Here is a 27,095-nt window from a genome sequence, read left to right as displayed (position 1 = left end):
TCCCTTTGAAATAAATGCAATTATTTTGAGGACCATGTGAGACTTTTAGTGTAATTATAACAGCTTTGCCATTGTCTCCCCTACTTCGATGTTTCCTCTAGTCACTTATATAGCAAACTTATTGCTTTCTTCTTTTCTTTTGACAGAAAGAACTGTGTTAACGTGTTAATAACAACAACACAACTAGTACCGGCACTTGCAAAAGTTTTACTGTATGGCTTGGGAGAAATTTTGCCAATTGAGAACATATACAGTGCCACAAAAATAGGTAACATCATTATATTATATTATATGCATCCATATAATGGGGGGAATTACCGTATTTTTCGCTTTATAAGACTCACCTAATTATAAGATGCACCCCAAATTTGGTGAAGAAAAAGAGAAAAAAATAATTTTTTGTTAAATGGGGGTCTGTCTTATAATGCCAGTGTCCGTCTTACAAATCATATGTCCCTCATCCTGGTATCTATATAACCCCCATCCTTGTGCTAGCACATGCCCCCCTGTGCTGGCAGACACATGCCCCCCCTGGGTCACTATATGCACCCTTGTACCGTCAGACACATGCCCCCCTGGTCACTATATGCCCCCTGTGCTGGCAGGCACATGCCCCCCGGTCACAATATTCTCCCCCTGTGCTAGCAGGGACATGCCCTCCTGTGCTGCTGGCAGGCACATGCCCCCCGGTCACAATATGCCCCCCTGTGCTGCTGACAGGTACAGCCCCCCGGTCACTATATGCCCCCAGTGCTGGTGGCAGGTACAGCCCCCCCCCCCCCCCCCCCCGGTCACTATATGCCCCATGTGCTGCTGGCAGACACATGCCCCCCCCCCTGTGCTGCTGGCAGACACATGCTTCCCCCTGTGCTGCTGGCAGACACATGCTTCCCCCCGTGCTGCTGGCAGGCACGTGCTTCCCCCCTGTGCTGCTGGCAGACACGTGCTTTCCCCCCCCCCCCCGTGTGCTGCTGGCAGACACGTGCTTCCCCCCGTGTGCTGCTGGCAGACACGTGCTTCCCCCCGTGTGCTGCTGGCAGATACGTGCTTCCCCCCGTGTGCTGCTGGCAGACACGTGCTTCCCCCCGTGTGCTGCTGGCAGATACGTGCTTCCCCCCGTGTGCTGCTGGCAGACACGTGCTTCCCCCCGTGTGCTGCTGGCAGACACGTGCTTCCCCCCGTGTGCTGCTGGCACACGTGCTTCCCCCCGTGTGCTGCTAGCAGACACGTGCTTCCCCCCGTGTGCTGCTGGCAGACACGTGCTTCCCCCCCTGTGCTGCTGGCAGACACGTGCTTCCCCCCGTGTGCTGCTGGCAGACACGTGCTTCCCCCCGTGTGCTGCTGGCAGACACGTGCTTCCCCCCGTGTGCTGCTGGCAGACACGTGCTTCCCCCCGTGTGCTGCTGGCAGACACGTGCTTCCCCCCGTGTGCTGCTGGCAGACACGTGCTTCCCCCCGTGTGCTGCTGGCAGACACGTGTTTCCCCCCTGTGCTGCTGGCAGTCACGTGCTTCCCCCCGTGTGCTGCTGGCAGACACGTGCTTCCCCCCGTGTGCTGCTGGCAGACACGTGCTTCCCCCCGTGTGCTGCTGGCAGACACGTGCTTCCCCCCGTGTGCTGCTGGCAGACACGTGCTTCCCCCCGTGTGCTGCTGGCAGACACGTGCTTCCCCCCGTGTGCTGCTGGCAGATACGTGCTTCCCCCCGTGTGCTGCTGGCAGACACGTGCTTCCCCCCGTGTGCTGCTGGCAGACACGTGCTTCCCCCTGTGTGCTGCTGGCAGACACGTGCTTGCCCCCGTGTGCTGCTGGCAGACACGTGCTTGCCCCCGTGTGCTGCTGGCAGACACGTGCTTCCCCCCGTGTGCTGCTGGCAGACACGTGCTTCCCCCCGTGTGCTGCTGGCAGACACGTGCTTCCCCCCGTGTGCTGCTGGCAGACACGTGCTTCCCCCCGTGTGCTGCTGGCAGACACGTGCTTTCCCCCGTGCTGTTGGCAGGCACATGATGAAAAAAACAAACACTTAACTCACCTTCTGATGATGGCTCCGTGCTCACAGCTCCTCGGTTGCACTGGGTGTATCTATATGTAAAATCGTCCTTAAAACCCATCCGGCGTGATAATATAGGTGAATCTAATGATAATGTAGAGTCCCTGTGGGTGGAGATAAGAGGAGGAGGAAAAATGATAAATTACTGATAGGGGTTTGTTATAAGTCTCCAAAAATAATGAAAGCAATGGAGAATATCCTCGCAAAGCAAACAGAAGAAGCTGCAACTCAAGGAGAAGTTATTATTATGGGGGACTTCAACTACCCTGAAATAGATTGGGGAACGGGAATCTGCAGTTCCACCAAAGGTAATCGGTTTTTGACAACTATGAGAGACAATTACCTTTCACAACTGGTTCAGGACCCAACAAGAAGGGGGGCACTGCTAGACCTATTATTAACCAACAGGCCAGACCGCATATCAAATATAAGGGTTGGGGGTCACTTGGGGAATAGTGATCACAAAATAAGTTTTCAGGTATCCTTTAATAAGATGTGTAGTAGAGGGGTTACAAGGACACTAAACTTCAGGAGGGCAAATTTCCAATGGATGAGAGAGGAACTTGGTGCAATTAACTGGGACGATATCCTGAGACATAAAAATACACAAAGAAAATGGGAGACATTTATTAGCATCCTGGATAGGACCTGTGCACAGTATATACCGTATGGGAATAAACCTACTAGAAATAGGAGGAAACCAATATGGCTAAATAGAGCTGTAAGGGGCGCAATAAGTGACAAAAAGAAAGCATTTAGAGAATTAAAGGAAGTAGGTAGTGATGATGCATTAAATAAATACAAAAAATTAAATAAATTCTGTAAAAAGCAAATCAAGGCAGCAAAGATTGAGACAGAGAGACTCATTGCCAGAGAGTAAAAATAATCCCAAAATATTCTTTAACTACGTAAATAGTAAGAAACTAAAAAAATGATAGTGTTGGCCCCCTTAAAAATAGTCTTGGTGAAATGGTGGATGAGGATGAGGAAAAAGCCAATATGCTAAATGACTTTTTTTCATCAGTATTTACACAAGAAAATCCCATGGCAGAACAATTGACTAGTGATAAAAATTCCCCATTAAATGTCACCTGCTTAACCCAGCAGGAAGTACGGCGGCGTCTAAAAATCACTAAAATTGACAAATCTCCGTGCCCGGATGGGATACATCCCCGAGTACTGCAGAAATTAAGTACAGTTATTGATAGACCATTATTTTTAATCTTTAAAGACTCCATAATAACAGGGTCTGTATCACAGGACTGGCGTATAGCAAATGTGGTGCCAATATTCAAAAAGGGGACAAAAACTGAACTCGGTAATTATAGGCCAGTAAGCTTAACATCTACTGTGGGTAAAATCCTGAAGGGCATTCTAAGGCAGAGGTGTCAAACTGCATTCCTCAAGGGCCGCAAACAGGTCATGTTTTCAGGATTTCCTCGTATAGCACAAGGTGCTGGAATCATTCTGTGCAGGTGATTAAATTATCACCTGTGCAATACAAGGAAATCCTGAAAACATGACCTGTTTGCGGCCCTTGAGGAATGCAGTTTGACACCTCTGTTCTAAGGGATGCTATACTGGAGTATCTGAAGAGAAATAACCTCATGACCCAGTATCAGCACGGGTTTACTAGGGACCGTTCCTGTTGGACAAATCTGATCAATTTCTATGAAGAGGTAAGTTCCGGACTGGACCAAGGGAACCCAGTGGACGTAGAGTATATGGACTTTTCTAAAGCTTTTGATACGGTGCCACACAAAAGGTTGATACATAAAATAGAATAATGGGGATAGAGGAAAATATGTGCAAGTGGGTTAAGAGCTGGCTCAGGGATAGGAAACAAAGGGTGGTTATTAATGGAGCACACTCGGACTGGGTCGCGGTTAGTAGTGGGGTACCACAGGGGTCAGTATTGGGCCCTCTTCTTTTTAACATATTTATTAATGACCTTGTAGGGGGCATTCAGAGCAGAATTTCAATATTTGCAGATGACCCTAAACTCTGCAGGGTAATCAATACAGAGGAGGACAATTTTATATTACAGGATGATTTATGTAAACTAGAAGCTTGGGCTGATAAATGGCAAATTAGCTTTAATGGGGATAAATGTAAGGCATACACTTGGGTAGATGTAATAAGATGTATAACTATGCGCTTAATTCTAAAACCGTCAATGAAAAAGACCTGGGTGTATGGGTGGATGACAAACTCCTATTCAGTGGCCAGTGTCAGGCAGCTGCTGCAAAGGCAAATAAAATAATGGGATGCATTAAAAGAGGCATAGATGCACATGATGAGAACATAATTTTACCTCTATGGCTGGTTTCACATTTGCGTTTTGTGACGCTGCGTTTGTACCGCATATAAACGCATGCGTCATGTTTTCCTATATTTAACACTAAAAATGCAAGCATTTTTTTTTTGTACGCGTTTGGCCGCGTTTGACGCATGCGTTTTTTCGCTGCTTGCGTCTTGCCGCGGAAATGCAACATCTAGTAATTTCTAGAGGTGTTTATTTGCCACCAGGAAACGCATGCGTTCGATTGCACATGGTTTGCGTAAAAAAAAAGCATTGCTGTCTATGTAAACGCATGCGTTTTTAAGCACAAGCATTTGGTTGCATTTCAATAGAGAAAAACAAGTCTAGACACTGATAAGCCACCCCCCACCATCAAGGTGATAAAGGGATCCAATCCCTAACCCTAGCCCTAACCCTAACCCTAGGGATCCCATCCCTAACCCTAGGGATCCAATCCCTAAACCTAACCCTAGGGATCCAATCCCTAACCCTAGGGATCCAATCCCTAACCCTAACCCTAGGGATCCAATCCCTAACCCTAACCCTAGGGATCCAATCCCTAAACCTAACCCTAGGGATCCAATCCCTAACCCTAGGGATCCTAACCCTAGCCCTAACCCTAGGGATCCAATCCCTAACCCTAATGGGAAAATGGAAATAAATACATTTTTTTAATTTTTCCCTAACTAAGGAGTTGATGAAGGGGGGTTGATTCCTATTTATAAGGGGTTTTTCTAGTGGATTTTTATGATTGGCAGCTGTCACACACTGAAAATATTCCAAAAAATATTTTTTGCGTTACCACATTTTGAGAGCTACAATTTTTCCATATTTTGGTCTACAGAGTCATGTGAGGTCTTGTTTTTTGCGGGACGAGTTGACATTTTTATTAGTAACATTTTCGGGCGTAACATTTTCGGGCGTGACATTTTTGATTGCTTTTTATTACGATTTTTGTGAAGCAGAACGAACAAAAACCAGCTTGTGAAATTTCTCATCATGCGTACCAAAAGCGCAAACGCAGGAAAAAACGCATGTAAACGCGTACAAACGCGATGTTTTTTTAGCCGCATGCGTCAACGCATGCGTCTAAAAAACGCAGCGTTTGTACGCGTTTACATGCGTTTTTTCCACCACTTGCGGATGCGTTTAAAACGCTGCAGATTTAAACTCAAATGTGAAACCAACCTAAACAAGTCACTTGTTCGACCACACTTAGAATACTGTGTACAGTTCTGGTCTCCGGTGTATAAGAAAGACATAGCTGAACTAGAGCGGGTGCAGCGAAGAGCGACCAAGGTTATTAGAGGACTGGGGGGTCTCAAGATAGGTTATTACACTTGGGGCTATTTAGTTTGGAAAAACGAAGGCTATGGGGTGATCTTATGTTGATGTATAAATATATGAGGGGACAGTGCAAAGACCTTTCTGATGATCTTTTTAATCATAGACCTGAGACAGGGACAAGGGGGCATCCTCTACGTCTGGAGGAAAGAAGGTTTAGGCATAATAACAGATGCGGATTCTTTACTGTAAGAGCAGTGAGATTATGGAACTCTCTGCCGTATGATGTTGTAATGAGTGATTCATTGCTTAAATTTAAGAGGGGATTGGATACCTTTCTTGAAAAGTATAATGTTACAGGGTATATATACTAGATTCCTTGATAGGACATTGATCCAGGGAACTAGTCTGATTGCTGTATGTGGAGTCGGGAATTAATTTTTTTTCCCCAAAGTGGAGCTTACTATTTGCCACATTTTTTGCCTTCCTCTGGATCAACATGTTAAAGCATGTTAGGTTAGGCTATGGGTTGAACTAGATGGACTTAAAGTCTTCCTTCATCCTTAATAACTATGTTACTATGTGTCTGCCATCAGCAAAGGGGGAGGGGGGGGCATATAAGAGTGACTGGGGCCATATCCATGATGGGAGGGGGGGAGATGCAGGCACATGTGATATTCACTGCTCCCCTGTGAATCAACTGGGCACAGGTTCAGCACTGAGGTGATGGACAGCAGGTGCAGTGAATATTACATGAGGCTAATGAGCGGGAGCACAGGACCTCCTGCTGTCTCTGCAGTTGGCAGCCAGCCCACCACAGCCCCCTGACACCACTCCAGAGCCGCCCCCCTCCTGCACAGCACACAGATTCGGATTATAAGACGCACCCCCCACTTTCCCCCAAAATTTGGGGAAACAAAAGTGCATCTTATAATCCGAAAAATACAGTAACCAAGACTGTCATTTCAAATGCCAGTGTTGAACCTGTATCCTGCGTGAAGTTAGTGGTAAAATTTGTTTATTTATGAAAATATCAGAAATTTGGAGAAAATTTTGAAAATTTCCCAATTTTCAAAATTGTTTCTTATTCCCTTAAACGAGTTGTCTCATACAAAATAGTTAATAAATAGCATTTCCTACATGTCTATTTTACCTCAGCACAACTTTTGAACCATATATTTTTTTTGTTAGGAAGTTAGAAGGGTTAAAATTTGATCAGCATTTTCTCACCATTTTTTTTTTTTTTTAATGGACCATATCCTATTTGAAGTGACTTTGTGGGCCTATATGATAAAAAATATCCAACAGTGACACCATTCCAAAAACTACATCACTCAAGGTGCTCAAAATCACATTCAGGAAGTTAATTAACCCTTCAGGTGCTTCACAGGAAGTAATGAAATGTAGATGAAAAATATGAAAATGTAACTTTTTTTTTCACAAAAAGGATACTTATCTACACGTTTTATTTTCACAAGGGTAACAGGAGAAAATGAACCTCTAAATTTGTTGTGCAATTTCTTCTGAGTACACCGATACCCCATATGTGGTTGAAAACTACTGTTTGGGGGCATGGCAGGACTTGGAAGGGAAGAAGTGCCATATTTGAGTTCAGATTTTGCTGTAATGGTTTGAGGGTGCCATATTCACATTGGCAGAGCCCCTGAGGTGCCAGAACAGCACAAACCCCCCAAAAGTGACGCCCATTAGGTAGTGAAGAAAAAATCATTACATTTTTACCACAAAAATGTTGTTTTAGCCCCAGATTTTACATTTTCACATGGGGAAATGGGTAAACGTGGCACTAAAATTTGTCACAAAATTTCTGTACAGTACTGTTTAGCCACACAGCGAGACTTTGAACGGAAGGAGTGCTATTTGCCTCCTGGAGCTCAGATTTTCCTACAATAGTTTGTGCACTCCATATACAGAGCCCCTAAGTGCTAGAACAGCAGAATGCCCACCTAAAATGACCCCAGTTTGGAAATTATACCCTTGAAAATCATATGGACCCTAAAAGTGGTTTAGCAACACTGTAGGTCTCAGAAAGGAGGGTGGGATTTGGATAAGGGAGCTCTGAATTTGCTGGATTTCTTTTGGAGGATGAAGAGCCATAGCGCATTTTGTACTAACAGTAACGTGGAAAAGCCCCCTTTTATTTCTGTTAACAGATGACTGATCTGACTGGGGACTTTTGTGGATTGAATTGAAGCTCTTTTTGGGTACCTTTTACATAATGTTGGGGCTCACATTTATCCTGCGCTCTACACTGAGCACTTACTTCAGGGTTTCCAAATGTCCCAGTGACAGGGTTCAGATGAAATCCCGAGGGATCTATTCACTATAATGAAGCTGCATTACAGAGTTACTCTAGGCTCTGTATGGCCTCTGTTCAGCGCGGTGTCCTTCTTTTCAAAAGTTCACAAAACCGTAGCCGACCGAGCTTTTATGCACTCCTAAAGAGACACACTGCTGCATTGGCAAAACGATGTCCACAGTGTCTCCATCTGACTCATTATAGGAAATCTTATGACATGATTCCATCTGAATCACGTATTTGAGGTTTCTATGGAAACACCGATGTAAGCGATCAGCGTAGAGCAGGGGTGTCAAACTGCATTCCTCGAGGGCCGCAAATCATGCGTGTTTTCAAGATTTCCTTAGCTTTGCACAAGGTGCTGTAATCATTATGTGTGTAGGTGATTAAATTATCACCTGTGCAGTACAAGGAAATCCTGAAAACATGACCTGTTTGCAGCCCTTGAGGAATGCAGAAGAATGCAGTTTGACACCCCTGGCGTAGAGCACAGGATAGATGTGAGTCAAGTCTTTTTTGCAATCTTTGGGAGACAGAATGAATAAATCAGCAGGTGAAGAATTGATTTTATTTTTTACATCGTTCCACGTGCTGTATAAGTGACTTTATTCTTTGAGTCGGTGCGATTACAGCAATACCAGATTCATACCATTTTTTATGTTTGCTGTCACACCCTAAAATATTAATCTTTATTTTTATAAAGAGCGAATATATTTCGCAGCGCATTACAGTTTGCACACATTATCATCACTGTCCCCGATGGGGCTCACAATCTAAATTCCCTATCAGTATGTCTTTGGAATGTGGGAGGAAACCGGAGTGCCCAGAGGAAACCCACGCAAACTATAAATAAACGCGCAAAAATACAAACTCCTTGCAGATGTTGTCCTTGGTAGGATTTGAACCGAGGACTCCAGTGCTGCAAGGCTGTAGTGCTATCCACTGAGCCACCGTGCTGCCCCTAAAAGACACTTTTATTTTGCAAAGAAGTAAACTACAGCAGTTTGTGACTTACTGCGTCTCCAGTATTTGCTGACGCAAGCCAGAGGTCACTTTCCAGAGCAAGTCTATGAAAGCCACTCATATACTTGCATTTAGCGCTTGTGACCGACAATTCTGACTTGTGGGCAGTCAGAAGTTGTGATTACAAGAAGACAGCGTGGGGACCGTAGGGGTGACCAGAAGAGCTGAAGATGACGTCTGATAAGTACAAGACTAGGTGCAGAGACCTTAGACTAGAAACACCACCTCCAGCTCTGCAATAAAAAAAATAGATGGAGTGGTCCTTTGAATGATTATGATCTTGTGTTTTTCTTTGCTGCTTACTAATATTTGCTTATACTTTCAGGGAAAGAAAGTTGTTTTGAAAGAATAGTGACAAAATTTGGAAAGAAGGTTACCTATGTGGTTATTGGAGATGGCCGAGATGAAGAAATGGCTGCCAAGCAGGTACAAGAAATGAAGCATTTTTTTTGTAGTGGTGTTGGTCCAATTAAACTGTTATTAATGTTACTAAACATTTTCTCATTAAAGCGCAATGTTATTTCCCAAATTAAAACAAGAAAAAAGCAGCAACACTCCACTTCTTGGTGAAAAAACAACCTTAGTCCTTTATTGCATAATAAAGATCATGGACAAGGTATTACGGGTAAAACAAGTGCAGGTTATGCAGGCAAATGAAGCAGGTCATTCATCCTTTATCAGTGAGTACTAAGATCGGTTTTTCTCAGTGCCATTCATATCTCTTTTTACTTATTTCCCAAATTAGTTGGCTCTACTCCAGTTGGTTCAAGTGTAGTGAAATTGAATCTGCATAAAACTCCATCCTGATTAAAGTTCGATTTACTTGTGCCTTCGGGGGTTCTTGAAACTAATATGGACACTAAAATGGCAGCTGTATTTAGTTTTTTTCGCTATACATTTAATCAGTTCTCAATGAATAAACATAGTAAGACAAATTATGAATAATCAAATAGAAATTTTATTATCTAACAAATATATAAGAAACTGGGTAACAATGACCCTGAGGACAATATACAGGACGATTACAAAGAAGGGGAGGAAAAAAGTTCAGATGCACTAAAAGGCTCACATATCACTCAAAACCACCAACAGTGGCACCAGTTAAAGATATAACTCGCATGGCAGTCACCACTAACAAAATGTTTAGTTCAAAATGATGGTATCTTATGTATAAAAGATCAAGTATCATATCATCCATGGAACATTATTAAAGTGCCGGTAATAGTGCAAAAAGATGGAAAAATACTTTTCTTACCCATGTGGGAGAGAGTGACGTGTGCATCAGTTGCCCGACGCACATTTCGCGTGGCGGGCTCCTTCGGGGGGCAGTCTGCCCCTGGTCTTTAACCCCTTCCCGACCTCCGCCGTACTATTACAGCGGAGGTCGGGTCCCCTGCTTTGATGTGGGCTCCGGCGGTGAGCCCACATCAAAGCCGGGTCATGTCAGCTGTTTTGAACAGCTGACATGTGCCCGCAATAGCGGCCGGTGAAATCGCGATACACCCACGGCTATTAACTAGTTAAATGCTGCTATCAAATGCTGACAGTGGCATTTAACCGGCGCTTCCGGCTGCGCATTGCCGACCCCCCTCACATGATCGGGGGTCAGCGATGCGTCAGGATAGTGACCATAGAGGTCCTTGAGACCTCTATAGTTACTGATGAAGGCCTGCTGTGAGCGCCTCCCTGTGGTAGCAAGCCTGCAATTCAGCTGCATAGCAGGGATCTGATGATCGCTGCTATGTAGCTGAGCCGATCCAGTTGTGCCAGCTTCTAGCCTCCCATGGAGGCTATTGAAGCATGGCAAAAGTTAAAAAAAAAAATATATATATATATATATATATATATATATATATATATATATATATATATATATATATATATATATAAGTTTAAATCACCCCCATTTCAAAATAAAATAATCAAATCTACACATATTTGGTATTGCCGCGTTCAGAATCGCCCGATCTATCAATAAAAAAAAAAAAGGATTAACCTGATCGCTAAACGGCATAGTGAGAAAAAAAATTTGAAACGCCAGAATTGTTTTCTTTGGTCGCCGCGACATTGCATTAAAATGCAATAACGGGTGATCAAAAGAACATTACTGCACCAAAATGGTATCATTAAAAATCTTCGCTCGGCACGTAAAAAATTAGCCCTCACCCGACCCCAGATCACGAAAAATGGAGACACTACGGGTATCTGAAAATTGCGCAATTTGTTTTTTTGTTTTTTTTTTACCAAAGTTTGGATTTTTTTTTTACCACTTAGATAAGACGTAACCTAGACATGTTTGGTGTCTATGAACTCGTAATGACCTGGAGAATCATAATGGCCGGTTAGTTTTAGCATTTAGTGAACCTAGCCAAAAAAGCCAAACAACAAACAAGTGTGGGATTGCACTTTTTTTTGCAATTTCAGCGCACTTGGAATTTTTTTCCCGTTTTCTAGTACATGACATGCTAAAACCAATGATGTCTTTCAAAAGTGCATCTTGTCCTGCAAAAAACAAGCCCTCACATGGCCATATTGACGGAAAAATAAAAAAGTTTTGGCTCTGGGAAGAAGGGGAGCGAAAAATGAAAACGCAGAAACAGAAAAGGGCAAGGTCTTGAAGGGGTTAAGGGGTTAAAATTATTTTTCTAATCTTATCACAATTAGACTTAGTCCAAAGGTGTATAGTGCTCAGATAATGTGCTTTACTTTGTTTATTTTTTTTTCAGAAACAAAAAGATTGAGCTGTGCATTGCAGCTCGTTCTTTTTCTGTACCTAAGGACTAAGTCAAACGGCCCTATAACTAATAATAATAATCTTTTATTTAGCGCTAACATATTCCGCAGCGCTTTACATTTTGCACACATTATCACTGTCCCCGATGGGGCTCACAATCTAAATTCCCGATCAGTATGTCTTTGGAATGTGGGAGGAAACCGGAGTGCCTGGAGGAAACCCACGCAAACACGGAGAGAACATACAAACTCTTTGCAGATGTTGTCATTGGTGGTTTTTGAACCCAGGACTCCAGCGCTGCAAGGCTGCAGTGCTATCCACTGAGCCATCGTGCCGCCCATAAATCTGACTGAGATCGGATGTCAATGCTCGGGCTGGCTGCTCTTTCTGCCCGAGCGTGACAGCTGCATAGAAATATATGAAGCTGTAGCAGTCGGCCACTTTGGAACACCGTGCACAATATCTGTCCGATTTTATACAGTGTCTGACTATACCCCAAGAATGTTTTCTTGAGATCTGACCGATCTAAAATCATGTCACATTGAGGACTTGCGTCCCTTGATCAAAAAGCCAAAGATGCAAACAACCTTCAGGTGTAAATTCTCAAGTTTCCACTAAGGTGTTTAATACTTGTAAATAAGTCTGTTCTTTGTAGATAACCTAACCCCTTCGTGACAAATGACTTATATTTGCATTGTGTTCTGACTTTGACTTCTTTCCAGGAAGATGATGGCCGATTTAATCCAAACCTAAAGCCGTCTGTTAGCATGTTAAATGCCGCCTGTCGTTCTCTGACAGCGGCATTTAACATGCGTCTGCAGGGGGGCACATCATTCCATGCACCAGTGATGTGATCACAGGGTGCAGATACAGTGCCTTGCGAAAGTATTCGGTTCCCTGGAACTTTTCAACCTTTTCCCACATATCATGCTTCAAACATAAAGATACCAAATGTAAATTTTTGGTGAAGAATCAACAACAAGTGGAACACAATTGTGAAGTTGAACGAAATTTATTGGTTATTTTAAAATTTTGTGGATATTCAAAAACTGAAAATTGGGGCGTGCAATATTATTCGGCCCCTTTACTTTCAGTGCAGCAAACTCACTCCAGCCAGAAGTTCATTGTGGATCTCTGAATGATCCAATGTTGTCCTAAATGCCTAGTGATGATAAATACACTGCTCAAAAAAATAAAGGGAACACTAAAATCCCACATCCTAGATATCACTGAATGAAATATTCCAGTTGTAAATCTTTATTCATTATATAGTGGAATGCGTTGACAGTAAAATCTAAAAATGATCAATGTTTTCAAACGTTTTTATTGGTATTTTCAATTTTAAACAGGTAGAAATGAGAGAAAGGGGAAGGAAATAAACATAGGGTAGGGAAAAGGAAAGGAATCCCCAAGTGAAATGGGGAATGAAATATCAGGCATTAGAAAACAGACCATAAAATGGTAGCTTAAATATACTACATATATATGTCACTAACAAAGTGACGAAAATAAATTAGTCTTGCGATGCAGTATAGTAAAAATAAGCATTAGCAGTAAAGAAAAATGTTGCTTAATAACTAGGCCCAAGAGAATAGACAAAAGTATACAAGTCAGAATTAAAGTAGCCTGTGCGATGAAGTAGAATAATAATAAGCATTTACAGTAAAGAAAAATGTTGCTTAATAGTTGGGCCTAAAAAAGAAAACAACAATATACATGTCGGATTCAAAGTAGCCTAAGTATAGAGATATACTGTATGAATATGATGCCTACTTATAAACACAATAAGTGGAATATCAGATAACGTCGCTGAAAAGTCAATATTATATGATGCTCAGTAATATTAGTATACACGTTTTTTATAGCCTGTGAGATAAAAGTACCGTATATACTCGAGTATAAGCCGACCCGAGTATAAGCCGACCCCCCTAATTTTGCCACAAAAAACTGGGAAAACTTATTGACTCGAGTATAAGCCTAGGGTGGAAATGCAGCATTTACCGGTGAATTTCAAAAATAAAAATAGATCATTATTTCCCCATAGCTGTGCCATATAGTGCTCTGCACCGTTCATATTTCCCCATAGGTGTGAACCATATAGTGCTCTGCACCGTTCATTGTGCCCCCTAGCTGTGCCATATACGGTGCTCTGCACCGTTCATTGTGCCCCATAGCTGTGCCATATACGGTGCTCTGCACCGTTCACTGTGCCCCATAGCTGTGCTGTGCCATATACGGTGCTCTGCACCGTTCACTGTGCCCCATACATAGCTGTGCCATATACGGTGCTCTGCACCGTTCATTGTGCCCCATAGATGTGCCATATACAGTGCTCTGCACCGTTCACTGTGCCCCATAGCTGTGCCATATACGGTGCTCTGCACCGTTCACTGTGCCCCATAGCTGTGCTGTGCCATATACGGTGCTCTGCACCGTTCACTGTGCCCCATAGCTGTGCTGTGCCATATACGGTGCTCTGCACCGTTCACTGTGCCCCATACATAGCTGTGCTGTGCCATATACGGTGCTCTGCACCGTTCACTGTGCCCCATAGCTGTGCTGTGCCATATACGGTGCTCTGCACCGTTCACTGTGCCCCATAGCTGTGCTGTGCCATATACGGTGCTCTGCACCGTTCACTGTGCCCTATAGCTGTGCTGTGCCATATACGGTGCTCTGCACCGTTCACTGTGCCCCATAGCTGTGCTGTGCCATATACGGTGCTCTGCACCGTTCACTGTGCCCTATAGCTGTGCTGTGCCATATACGGTGCTCTGCACCGTTCACTGTGCCCCATAGCTGTGCTGTGCCATATACGGTGCTCTGCACCGTTCATTGTGCCCCATAGATGCTCCACATTAATCTGTGCTGCCGCTGCTACTGCCGCAATAAAGAAAAAAAAACACATACTCACCTCCCTTGATTGCAGCTCCCGGCGTCTCGTTCCGGCGCCTCCATCTTCCCGGCGTCTCTGCTCTGACTGATCAGGCAGAGGGCGCCGCGCACACTATATGCGTCATCGCGCCCTCTGCCTGATCAGTCAGAGAGCAGAGACGCCGGGAAGATGGAGGCGCCGGCCGGGAAGATGGATCGGCGGCTGGAACGAGGACAGGTGAATATGCTATACTCACCTAGTCCTGGCGATCCTCGCGCTGTCCCCTCCTGTCTTCGGTGCCGCAGCTTCTTTCTCTATCAGCGGTCACCGGCACCGCTGATTAGAGAAATGAATAAGCGGCTCCGCCCCTATGGGAGGTGGAGCCGCTTATTCATTTCTGTAATGAGCGGTCCCACGTGACCGCTGAAGAGAGGAAGAAACTGCAGCACCGAAGCCCGTGGGACGGCAGGGACAGCGCGAGGATCGCTGGGACTAGGTAAGTATACCTCAGCGCCCTCAGCCCCTCACCTGCCGACCCCACCGCTACCGTGACTCGAGTATAAGCCGAGGGGGGCACTTTCAGCCCAAAAATTTGGGCTGAAAATCTCGGCTTATACTCGAGTATATACGGTAGATTAAAGGTCGCATAATGTGTGATATAATGCCTGCCCAAGTCCCAGAGTGCACATGGCACCCCTAAGACCTAGTGGAGGAAAGTTCGGTTTTGATCCAAGAAACAAACAAGTAACGAAAAAAATAAAAACTTTTAAAGTGGAATTAAGTTGTTACAGCTAGTCAAATAACAGATCTTTGTAGATTGTTCAACCAGAACAGTTACCCTTCAAGTTGTTGGTAGGGAACTGGATGTGGCTTCAGAGGAGTTGATTCCAATGCGTTTTAAAAATTCAATACCCTCGCCTGGAGAGGCAACATAAAATAAACCTGACGGAAGTCTCACCCGGAGGGTTGATGATCTTGTCCAGGAGTAAGAGAGGCCTGCACGCAGTAGTTCTCTTGTGGTATGCGAAAAAACTCTCCTGTTTTGGAGAGTGACTTTAGACAAATCCTTATAAAAAACTAGTTGCTTGTAAGGGGAAGAGAGAAATCTCGGATTTTTTGAGATACCTAAGAGCGCGTTCCTGACCCAATTTGGGTAAAAAGTAACAATGACGTCACATGATAAATCCCTGGGAAGCGTGAGTGGTCTGCGTATTCTGACAGCCTTTTCTATCAGAGGGCCTTCGGTAGAGTTAGGAAATAAGTTAGAGATCATTGATGATACATAACTCTCCAACTGGGAAGCCTGAATTGAATCTGGTATACCCCTGATCTTAACGTTATTCTTCCTTCTAAAATCCTCAAAGTTGTTTAAATTGGCTTTTAGAAGATCCATTTTTTTCTGAATCACCTCCAATAATTCTGAAGGCTTAGAGGTTGCTTGAGATAAGTTTTGTTCGTTTTTTTCAAGTTTGTTTTTATATGCAAATGATTCTTGAGCAAGTGAAGTTCCAGTAGCTATGCTAGGGGGATTGACTCAGTGACAGAGTTTACAGATTTTATTATCTCTTGGAAAAGCTTTTTTATAAAAGCTTGGGAAGCCTTTGAATTAAATGATTGTTTAGGATCAGGGATGACATCTTTACCACAAATATTCATAGTGGTCAAAAATAATTTGAGGAGATACACCATAAAACCCTCAGTTGGATAGTCATCAGATGCTGGGATCCCTTCCAATGTTAATAAAGCAGGGGAAGAGTTTTTAAAGCTGCGCTTTTTAGGCAATTTAGATGACTCACAGGGAGCCTCACTTGATGTAGAATATCCAGAATAATTATCCGTTTCATAGTCAGAGAAATTAAAGCCTTCACTATTCACAGATGACTTGTTTGATATTGAACGCACTGATCCCTCTAAGGATCCATTACAGCTGTTAGATATATTAGTCATTACATCTTCTACGTCTTCCCCTTCCCCCTCCTGCTTTCTTCCTGTAGCTCCGTTTCTATTAAAGTAAGTAATTAGGGACTCATAAAACTCAGAATTAAACCCAAGATCATCCATTATAATTTTTTGACTCCTAGATATTTCCCCTAGTGGTGTTTCATTGGGATTCTCTCTCTGCAGCTCTAAGATGTTATGGCAGGGGGGGCTTACAACAGTAGGGCTGTGCTGTAATTGTACTTCAGTAGTGTCATGTTTCCCCTTAATGCTGGTAAACCCAGCTAAGCCCCCTGCAGTGCTATTGTAAGGAGATGACTGTTCGTTTCAAATGGGGTAGTGCAGCACATTGCTTACCCACACAGAAGTCCCTAGATCCTCTCCATTCTCAATTCCATGTGTTTTATAATCCACTCCAGTAGTAGTAGCGCAATCTTCTTTATCCAGGTTCCCTTGGTTCAGCAACCTGTCGCTCCTTTCCATATGCAGCAGCGCTCCCTCTTGTAATTCCAGTGTGAAACTCCCCTGGGGCGATCCCGTTACCGCTTTCTCTGCATAGAGCGGCATTCCTTTCTGTGACCCCTGTTCAGCAGTCAGAGTCGCAGTCTCACTCCGGGTCCCGGCAGCTGTCAGTGTCTTCGGCACAAACTCCTGTGCCCTGTGGTTTAGGCTGCTCCTCCGTGCTTGGCTGGGCAGCTGCAGCTTGCCGGGCACCTGTAAAGGATGAGTCATCTCTTTGTTCTCAGCTGCTGCTTGCTTCATCCTGGCGCCCAGTTCCACCACAGCTCCCTGTTTCTTTCTGCTGCCACTCACCAGTGACAGCACCGCTGGAAGGGGAGCTTTCTTGCTGGTCTGCACCCCGGAGATCAGCTTTACTCCAGGAGTCCTTGGTTTAGCTGGGGTCTGACAGGGTGTCGGCTTCGGCTGTGCAGATCCTCCATGCTTTCCTCCATGCAGGGACAGCACTCCTCCAGAGCCGCGGCTATGTTTCTGTCCTGGAGAAGGTTTTCTCTTCACAGGACTGGGTCCATTCTTCTTGGAGTCAGTTCCAGGCATGTTGATAGAGCTTTAGGACCCAAATAATCCACTTTTTGTAGCTTTTTAGTAGCTTGGATCTGGGAAATTACAGGAGCTCCTGTAAAGTAGGTCTGCTCCTGCTCCCGTGCAAACCACGCCCCCCCTAAAAATGATCAATGTAAATCACAACTAATATCCCATGGAGGTCTGAAGTTGGAACGATGCTCAAAATCAAAGTGGAAAATCAAATTGCAGGCTTATCCAACTTCAGTGGAAATGCCTCAAGACAAGGAAATGATGCTCAGTAGTGTGTGTGGCCTCCACGTGCCTGTATGACCTCGCTGCAATGCCTGGGCATGCTCCTGATGAGGCGGCGGATGATCTCCTGAGGGATCTCCTCCCAGACCTGGACTAAAGTATCTGCCAACTGCTGGACCGTCTGTGGTGCAACGTGATGATGGTGGATGGAGCAAGACATGATGTCCCAGATGTGTTCAATCAGATTCAGGTCTGGGTAACAGGCGGGCCAGTCCATAGCTTCAATGCCTTCATCTTGCTGGTACTGCTCGCACACTCCAGCCACATGAGGTCTGGCATTGCCCTGCATTAGGAGGAACCCAGGGCCAACTGCACTAGCATATTGTCTCACAAGGGGTCTGAGGATCTCATCTCTGTACCTAATGGCAGTCAGGCTATCTCTGGCGAGCACAAGGCGGGCTGTGCAGCCCTCCAAAGAAATGCCACTTCACACCATTACTGACCCACTGCCAAAGCAGTCATGCTGAAGGATGTTGCAGGCAGCAGATCGCTCTCCATGGTGTCTTCAGACTCTGTCACGTCTGGCACATGTGCTCAGTGTGAACCTGCTTTCTGTGAAGAGCACAGGGCGCCAGTTGTGAATTTGCCAATCCTGGTGTTCTGGGGCAAATGCCAAGCGTCATGCACGGTTGTTGGGCTGTGAACACAACCCCCATCTGTGGACTTCGGGCAGTCAGACCATCCTCATGGAGTCGGTTTCTAACAGTTTGTGCAGACACATGCACATTTGTGGCCTGCTGAAGGTCATTGCTCCTTCTGTTCCTCCTTGCACAAAGGCTGAAGTAGCGGGTCTGCTGCTGGATTGTTGTTCTCCTACGGCCCCCTCCACATCTCCTGGTGTACTGGCCTGTCTCCTGGTAGCGACTCCAGCCTCTCGACACTCCGCTGACAAGACACCGCAAACCTTCTTGCCACAGCTTGCATTGATGTCATCCTGCATGAGCCACTTGTGTGGGTTGTAGAGTCCATCTCATGCTACCACGAGTGTGAAAGTACAATCAACATTCAAAAGTGACCAAAACATCAGCCAGAAAGCATTAGTATTGAGATGTGGTCTATGGTCCCCACCTGCAGAACCACTCCTTTATTGAGTGTGTCTTGATAATTGCCAATAATTTCCATCTGTTGTCTATTCCATTTGCACAACAGCATGTGAAATTGATTCAGTCAGTGTTGCTTCCTAAGTGGACAGTTTGATTTCACAGAAGTTTGATTTACTTGGAGTTATATTCTGTTGTTTGTGTTCCCTTTATTTTTTTGAGCAGTGTATAATCCACCTGTGTGTAATCAAGTCTCTGTATAAATTCACCTGCTCTGTGATAGTTTCAGGGTTCTGATTGAGAGCATCATGAAGACCAAGGAACGCAACAGGGCAGGTCCATGATACTGTTGTAGAGAAGTTTAACCCCTTAATGACAGCCAATACGTCTTTTAACTGACCTGAGATAGAAGAGAATAGTATCCCCACACAGGTGACAATCCAGCAGCTGTCGGCTGTACACTATAGCTGACAACTTGCTGCATCAGCCACGATCAGTGTTGGCACCATCCATATCTGTTTAACCCTTTAGATGCTGCTGTCAATAGTGACTACATCATTATAAATGGTTAAAAGAGTGTGGGGGCTTCCTCTTTATCCTAATTGGTGCCCTCAGGTCATGATTGTGTGGTCCTGATGTTTACAATGGTAATTCACAACCAAATAGCGACCTTAAGGTACCGTCACACTAAGCGACGCTGCAGCGATACCGACAACGATCCGGATCGCTGCAGCGTCGCTGTTTGGTTGCTGGAGAGCTGTCACACAGACAGCTCTCCAGCGACCAACGATCCCGAGGTCCCCGGTAACCAGGGTAAACATCGGGTAACTAAGCGCAGGGCCGCGCTTAGTAACCCGATGTTTACCCTGGTTACCATCGTTAAAGTAAAAAAAACAAACGCTTCATACTTACCTACCGCTGTCTGTCCCCGGCGCTTTGCTTCTCTGCTCTGGCTGTGAGCGCCGGGCAGCCGGAAAGCAGAGCGGTGACGTCACCGCTCTGCTTTCCGGCCGCTGTGCTCACAGCCAGAGCAGAGAAGCACAGCGCCGGGGACAGACAGCGGTAGGTAAGTATGTAGCGTTTGTTTTTTTTACTTTAACGATGGTAACCAGGGTAAACATCGGGTTACTAAGCGCGGCCCTGCGCTTAGTAACCCGATGTTTACCCTGGTTACCAGCGAAGACATCGCTGAATCGGTGTCACACACACCGATTCAGCGATGTCTGCGGGGAGTCCAGCGACGAAACAAAGTTCTGGACTTTCTTCCCCCACCAGCGACAGCACAGCAGGGGCCTGATCGCTGCTGCCTGTCACACTGGACGATATCGCTAGCAAGGACGCTGCAACGTCACGGATCGCTAGCGATATAGTCTAGTGTGACGCTACCTTTAGAGTCTGACTGCTGTAGTAACCTGTTCAGAAGTTATCGACATTTAGGTGGTAAAAATACACATTTTCATTTCTGTCATACCACTTTGCATTAATTGCTGTAAAGCACCTGAAGGGTCAATAAACTACCTGAAAGCAGTTTTCAATATGTCAGGGGGTGCGGTTTTTAAAATGGTATCACGTTTGGGGGTTTCCCAATATATGAGACCCCTAAAGTCAATTCAAACATGGATAGTTCCCTAAAAAAATTTATGTTGTAAATTTCCTTGAAAAAATGAAAAATTGCTGTTACATTTTTAAACCTCCTAAAATGCTAACAAAATAAAAGAACATTTTACAAATGGTGCTGATGTAAAGTCAACATGAGGGAAATGTTCTTTATTAATGGTTTGCTGTGGTATGACCATCTGGATTAAAGGGATCATCATTCAAACTTTGAAAATTGCTAATTTTTTTAAATTTTTCTCAAATTTGTTATATTTTTTATAAATAAACACAAAACATATTGACCTAAATTTACCATTATCATAAAGTATAATGTGTCGCGAAAAAACAATCTCAAAATCACTGGGATTTGTTGAAGCGTTGCAGAGTTATTACCACATAAAGTGACACTGGTCAGATTTAAAAAATTTGGCTCCGTCACTAAGGGGTTAAAGCCGGATTTGGATACAAAATGATTTCCAAAACTTTAAACATCCCAAGGAGCACTGTGCAAGCGATTATATTGAAATGGAAGGAGTATCATACCACTGCAAATCTACCAAGACCTGGCTGTCCCTCTAAACTTTCATCTCAATCAAGGAGAAGACTGATCAGAGATGCAGCCAAGAGGCCCATGATCACTCTGGATGAACTGCAGAGATCTATAGCTGAGGTGTGACAGTCTGTCCATAGGACAGCAATCAGTCGTACACTGCACAAATCTCGCCTTTTATGGAAGAGTAGCAAGAAGAAAGCCATTTTTCAAAGATAGCCATAAAAAGTGTCATTTAAAGTTTGCAACAAGCCACCTGGGAAACACACCAAACATGTGGAAGAAGGTGCTCTGGTCAGATGAAACCAAAATGGAACTTTTTGGAAACAATGCCAAATGATATGTTTGGCATAAAGGCAACACAGCTCATCACCCTGAACACACCATCCTCACTGTCACGATAATGTATGAAATGTAATATGATTTTGTAGCTTTGCCTGCTAGCACCCATGCTGTGGGCTTAAAAACCCCCTTCTCTATTTCTGCTTGCTGAAATGTGTGTGTAGAAGAGGTTTTATTGCTTCTAGCTGCAAATTCCAGGTTCGGGGCAACTCACTCATTCCCTCCCACCGCAAGAATTTATTCGACCGCTGTAGCTGCAATAGACAATCGGACCAGCTGAAACTGGTCTGATATCTCTCTCAATACATGCGGTTCTTTGTTCTGTTATAGTAAGACGAGCATTTATATTGGTATATGGTCTCCATCCTGGTATGTGCTGCTCTATCCTGCGTCCCCATCCTGTCATGTGCTGCTCCATCCTGCGCCCCCATCCTGGTATGTGCTGCTCCATCCTGCGCCCCAATCCGGTCATGTGCTGCTCCATCCTGCGTCCCCATCCTGTCATGTGCTGCTCCATCCTGCGCCCCCATTCTGTCATGTGCTGCTCCCATCCTGCGTCCCCATCCTGTCATGTGCTGCTCCATCCTGCGCCCCCATCCTGGTATGTGCTGCTCCATCCTGCGTCCCCATCCTGTCATGAGCTGCTCCATCCTGCGTCCCCATCCTGTCATGTGCTGCTCCATCCTGCGTCCCCAACCTGATTGGTAAATAGCGTAACAAGAAGAAAAAAAATGCCAGAATTACGTTTGTTTGTTTTTTTGGCCGCTGCATCATTGCAATAAAATGCAGTATGAGTGGTATTGATAAAAATATCAGCTCAGGGTGCAAAAAATAAGCTATCACACAGAACTATATCCTGAAAATTGAGAGCAATATGGGTCTTGGAAAATGGCGACACAAGGAAAGGTTTTTTTTTTGTTTGTTTGTTGTTTTTTTTACAAATTTCCAGTCTTTCACCACGTAAATAAAAAATGACAATACATGTTTGGTATCTTTGTGATTGTGCTGACCTTGACAATCATATTGCCAGGTCAGTTTTACCGTGTAGTGAACATAGTAAATTAAAAAAAAAATTGTAAAAGTGCTTTTTGTGTTTTGCAATTTCAATGCACTAGGAATGTTTTCCCAGCTCTCCAGTACATCACATAATAAAATGAATGATGTCTTTCAAAAATACAACTCGTCCTGCGAAAAACAAGCCCTCATATATTTGTGGACGAAAAAATAAAAAAAAAGTTTTTGAGGGGAAAAAAGGAAACGTCCCCAGTGGTAAATGGTGGTGGTTGGGGGGAGGGGGAGGGTTGACTGGTATAATACGAGCCGAATTGACACATTTTTTAGATATTTTTATTTGTTGCGTGAGCTGGATCAGTTTTTTTTATGGTAATGAAAATCAGACAGCACACGGATGCAACTCAGATGTCATCTGTATGCTATTCATTTTTGGGGATGGTACAAATGGTCAAGCTTGGTTATGTCTCCCCAATGATTATAATGTATGTGTGAAGCACTAGTACAAAAAGAAACATGTGAATAAAGCCTTTCACTGGCATTTGAAGTTGAACAGAAGCAGGTTTTTAAGTTTTTGTTTTATTGTTTTGTATTTGAACAGCATAACATGCCTTTCTGGAGGATTACGAACCATAATGACCTAATCTCTCTACATCAAGCTCTGGAGCTGGACTTTTTGTGAGATACCAGGAAAGCATTGACTCTTGTATGAATCGGGTCTGCTGGAAGGAAACAAGCAGAACTATGTTTATTAATCTATGAAGACCTCAGATTGATCTGATCTATTTGCTTCCAACTTCCTGGAATAAGAAAAAGCACTTAAGGTGTGGCCTTCAAGGATGAGCAACCATTCATGTCTCTCTCCTTCAGTATTGTTGAATGTCCAGCTGTCTCTCACGTCACCTACCTCTTTAGTAGATAGTCACACTATTCCTTCAGTTTCCTACTAGTTAGTGAACATGCCACCTACCTCTTCAATCTTAAGTTTTGTGTCATTACTATAGGCATCCTCTTAAATAAAACATATCTGCCGTCATTAAGTAAGATGGAATATACAGAAAGCCGACACCTTTTGAGTCATATCTGATGGGCCGTGAATGTAGGAGTGGATCCTGATTTATTCTGTGTTACATCCTGATGTCAAATGAAGTCCCAAGATCTTTCAACTGCGGATGGATACAGTCTGCATCAGACTACATCTGTCAGCCCCCCTAATTTGAATGAAGATTAGGGATCATGTACATATATCTTGGATTTTTAACAACACGAGTCATAATGGCTTGTCTATATTGTTGTCTTCTTGATAACCATTCTGGAAAACTTGATGAAATACCTCGCTGAGGGAGGCGGGATTAGACTCCCATTTCTATAACTTGGAAGTTGGTAACTTATTAAAACCTTTTTCTCCACTCTCTATTTTCTTCTTTTTTTTAATTATTTTTTTAATCTCATATTTTTAATGGCAACAAAGAACAGAAACCACTAGTGATACAAACAGACTTTAAAGGGGTTTTCTATTTTCAGGAAAGTGGACTCCAAACCCTCTAAAATAATAGGGCAGGTATTCACCCTCCTGGACCCGGCATCGGCTCCACGACGCTGCTATGGTCTGAGTTTTGACTATAGTGGGGACAATGAGAATCTTTGCGGCAGCCCAAACCATAGGCATGGGTAAATACCAGCTCTTTTTTTTTTTTGCAGCATTTGGGGTTCACTTTCCTAAGAGTGCAAAACCCTTTAATATTTCATTATGTTGTTGCCATTGCTGCCTAATATACAGTATGTTTTTATCAAGTGCAGGAATAAGATTTCTTGGTAATAAACTGTAAAAGGATTAATGTCTGCACTGAATGCATCATTTCTGAAAATGTCATAAAGATCCCAGATGGCAATAACTCTTTGCTATGTATATTTGTAGATGGGTATCAATCTTCTATGAACAGGATAGGTGATAAATCTGATTGCTGGCAATTCAGCTAGTGGAGTCCCCATCGATCATCTGAGTTCCAAAGTTTTGTTACCAAATAGATGAAACAAAATTGTTTTTTTTTAATATATTAAAAATGTATTAATACTGTGATTTGTAAACTTGAATGAAAAACACACGTTTATATAGCAGTAACATTATACATACATATTATCCATAGCTAGGTACTTAATCTTATTTTCCAGCATATGTGAAGGCACTTTATTCACACATAAGCAGCAATAATATTGCTTACTCAAAGCTTCCTATACACATGGCCCTTTTAACAACATTCAAATGGATACTCCATACAGAAACCAGGTTCATTAAAGCCATCTTGGTGTAATACTTGAATTACAAAGTAGCCATTATGTACAGCACTGTTCAAGTTTTTTGGCACGATTTTAAACTTATGTGGGTTGCCCTAAATAGCTTACGGCAGTGTTTGACAGAAAGAAATGTATGTTTGTTGCAGAATTCAGGAATTTTCCAGCATTGCGATGTAGTGAAGATGGAATCGGCAGACTTCAGAGGCATTTAGGGATGCAATGTTCATAGGTTATAAAACAAAATAGGAGTTGCTGCTGGCCTGCCATTGTAATGTGTTCAACATCTATTTAAGGGGATCACAAAACCACAAGCATATTATTAGGCTGAAGTTAAGCGGTTCATACATGACTGTCATAACAAGCCATTTTTGCACTAGGTAGTGTTAAAATTAGTATAAATGTCCTTTTCCCAAACAAACACATACCGTATTTTCGGACTATAAGACGCACTTTTTTCCTCCCAAAATATGGAGGAAAATGGGGGGTGCGTCTTATAGTCCGGATATATGTGCTCTGGCTGAGGTGGGGGAGCAGCAGGTCGCAGAAGCCAGCTGTTGCGGGTAACTCCTGTGCCCGCTGCTAAAGAGAAAATATTCACTCTGTTCCATGCCCATGGCGTGGAAACCAGTGAATATTCCATTTAACTTTAATAGCAAGCACTGTGTTGGTGCAGCCGCCGGCTTCTTGCAGCTGCTGGTCATTCCTGTGTGCCCACTACTTAATGCAATGAATATTCACTGCTCTCATCTCACATAACAGTGGAATGTAGGTAATATTCATTCTCTTTAGTAGGGGCACACATAATCGCCCAGCAGCTGCACCAAGCCAGCGGCTGAGGTTACTGTGCCCGCTATTAAAGAGCAATGAATATTCACTGCCCTTCACGCATATAGTCCCAGTGTGGAGAGAAAAAAGTATTCCGGGAGCTGTCCTCTTGCTTGTAAGCCAGCGCATGACGACACTGCTATGCGCCGCTTACAAGCATAAAGCAGCTGCTGGTATCGGAACAAGATGCTGCGAGGGAGTGCAGGAAGGTACCATAAGTATAATGGTTTGGAATTTTTTAAATGTTTTTCTGATGGGAGCCATACATACCAGGATGGGGATTGGGGTCAATCATACCAGAATAAGGATGGGGCCATGTATAACAGAACGGAGATGGGGTCCCTGCATACCAGGACGGAGATGGTGTCCCTGCATACCAGGACGGAGATGGTGTCCCTGCATATCAGGATGGGGATGAGGGGGGGCAAAACATGCCAGGATAGGGATGAGGAGGTCATGCGTACCAGAATGGGGATGAGAGGGCCATGCATACCAGGATAGAGATGAGAGAGCCATGCATACCAGAATAGGGATGAGAGAGCCATGCATACCAGAATAGGGATGAGAGAGAGCCATGCATACCAGAATAAGGATGAGGGGGCCATGCATACCAGGGTAGGGATGAGGGGGCCATGCATACCAGGGTAGGGGTGTCATACATATTTTGCTTCAATTTTCTTTTCTAATTTCCTCCTCCTAAAACCTAGATGTGTCTTATAGTCCAAAAAAATATGGTAATTAGTGAACACGTACTGAACATCAGGCTGCACTTTCTGGTGCTAACCACAGATTTTTCAGAGAACAATTGCCAAAAGAGTAATTACGGTAAGTACAAGGGTTTTTTGTTTTTTTTATGATGCGTCCATAGCATAATATTTTGCATTTATTTTTTAATGAATGAGTGGGGTAGGTTATTTTTTTTTTATTTACACGTTTCTAGTCTGTTGGAAAACTGCACTTAGACCATGCTGTCTCCCCAAAACACACTGGAGTGTTTCATATTTTCTACTGAATTACAGCTAACATCTGATTACAAAATTTTAACAATTGTTTTTTTTTTCTCCCGAAAAAGACGGTGAAAAAAACCCCCCACAATATTTGTAAAGCACAATTGGCATACTTTACCATGTAAAGACACTAGCATCCAAAACAAATTCTTTCAGCTTGGTTTGATTTCGTGATTAAAAAGTAGCTGTGGTCATTGCTTTGGGAAAAAAAAAAGTAACTGGTTTAATTTTTTAGTTAAAAAATCAATAGTTGTTTTCTCTTCCTGTATTAAATCTTTCACTCTCAATTTCACAGTAAAATATGTATTCCGTAAAGAGATATGAGAAGACAGTTTGTGCTTCTAAAATTCCTTGGAGGGAAGATCTGAGGCAGACACAAACATTATAATGCAAGTTCAACAGAACTAAAGGAGCACCAATTGTTTTCTCCTATGTAATGGGAAAATCGGTTTCCACTGAAAGACTGATTTTACAAAATTTGTTTTAGTTTTTTGTTTTCATGTTTACCCTTAATTTATGGGGGGGGGGGAGGAATTAAAATGCCAGTTACCCTTGAAATTTAAAATCTCATCTA

General features: G+C 43.6%; 2 protein-coding genes across 6 annotated transcripts in view; one reads left to right on the top strand and one right to left on the bottom strand.

The window, feature by feature from the left end:
* The window catches only part of XKR8 (XK related 8), a 194,992-nt gene that overhangs the window by 18,186 nt on the left and 149,711 nt on the right, over positions 1–27,095 (bottom strand). The window lies entirely within an intron of this gene.
* The window catches only part of EYA3 (EYA transcriptional coactivator and phosphatase 3), a 317,510-nt gene that overhangs the window by 270,186 nt on the left and 20,229 nt on the right, over positions 1–27,095 (top strand). For 2 of the 3 annotated variants that reach the window (XM_069756639.1, XM_069756640.1), the window contains exons 16-18: positions 147–268; positions 9,299–9,399; positions 22,996–23,803. In XM_069756639.1, the coding sequence (XP_069612740.1) occupies positions 147–268; positions 9,299–9,399; positions 22,996–23,076 (304 nt within the window). In that variant the 3' untranslated portion in view covers positions 23,077–23,803. Of the gene's footprint in view, positions 1–146; positions 269–9,298; positions 9,400–22,995; positions 23,804–27,095 lie in introns of those variants that run through there. The other variant, XM_069756641.1, reaches the window with a different exon arrangement.

The sequence above is a fragment of the Ranitomeya imitator genome, chromosome 3, assembly GCF_032444005.1.
Source record: "Ranitomeya imitator isolate aRanImi1 chromosome 3, aRanImi1.pri, whole genome shotgun sequence".
NCBI lineage: Eukaryota > Metazoa > Chordata > Amphibia > Anura > Dendrobatidae > Ranitomeya > Ranitomeya imitator.
Note: the sequence above shows the minus strand (reverse complement) of the source record. Positions and strands in the feature narration are given on the sequence as shown.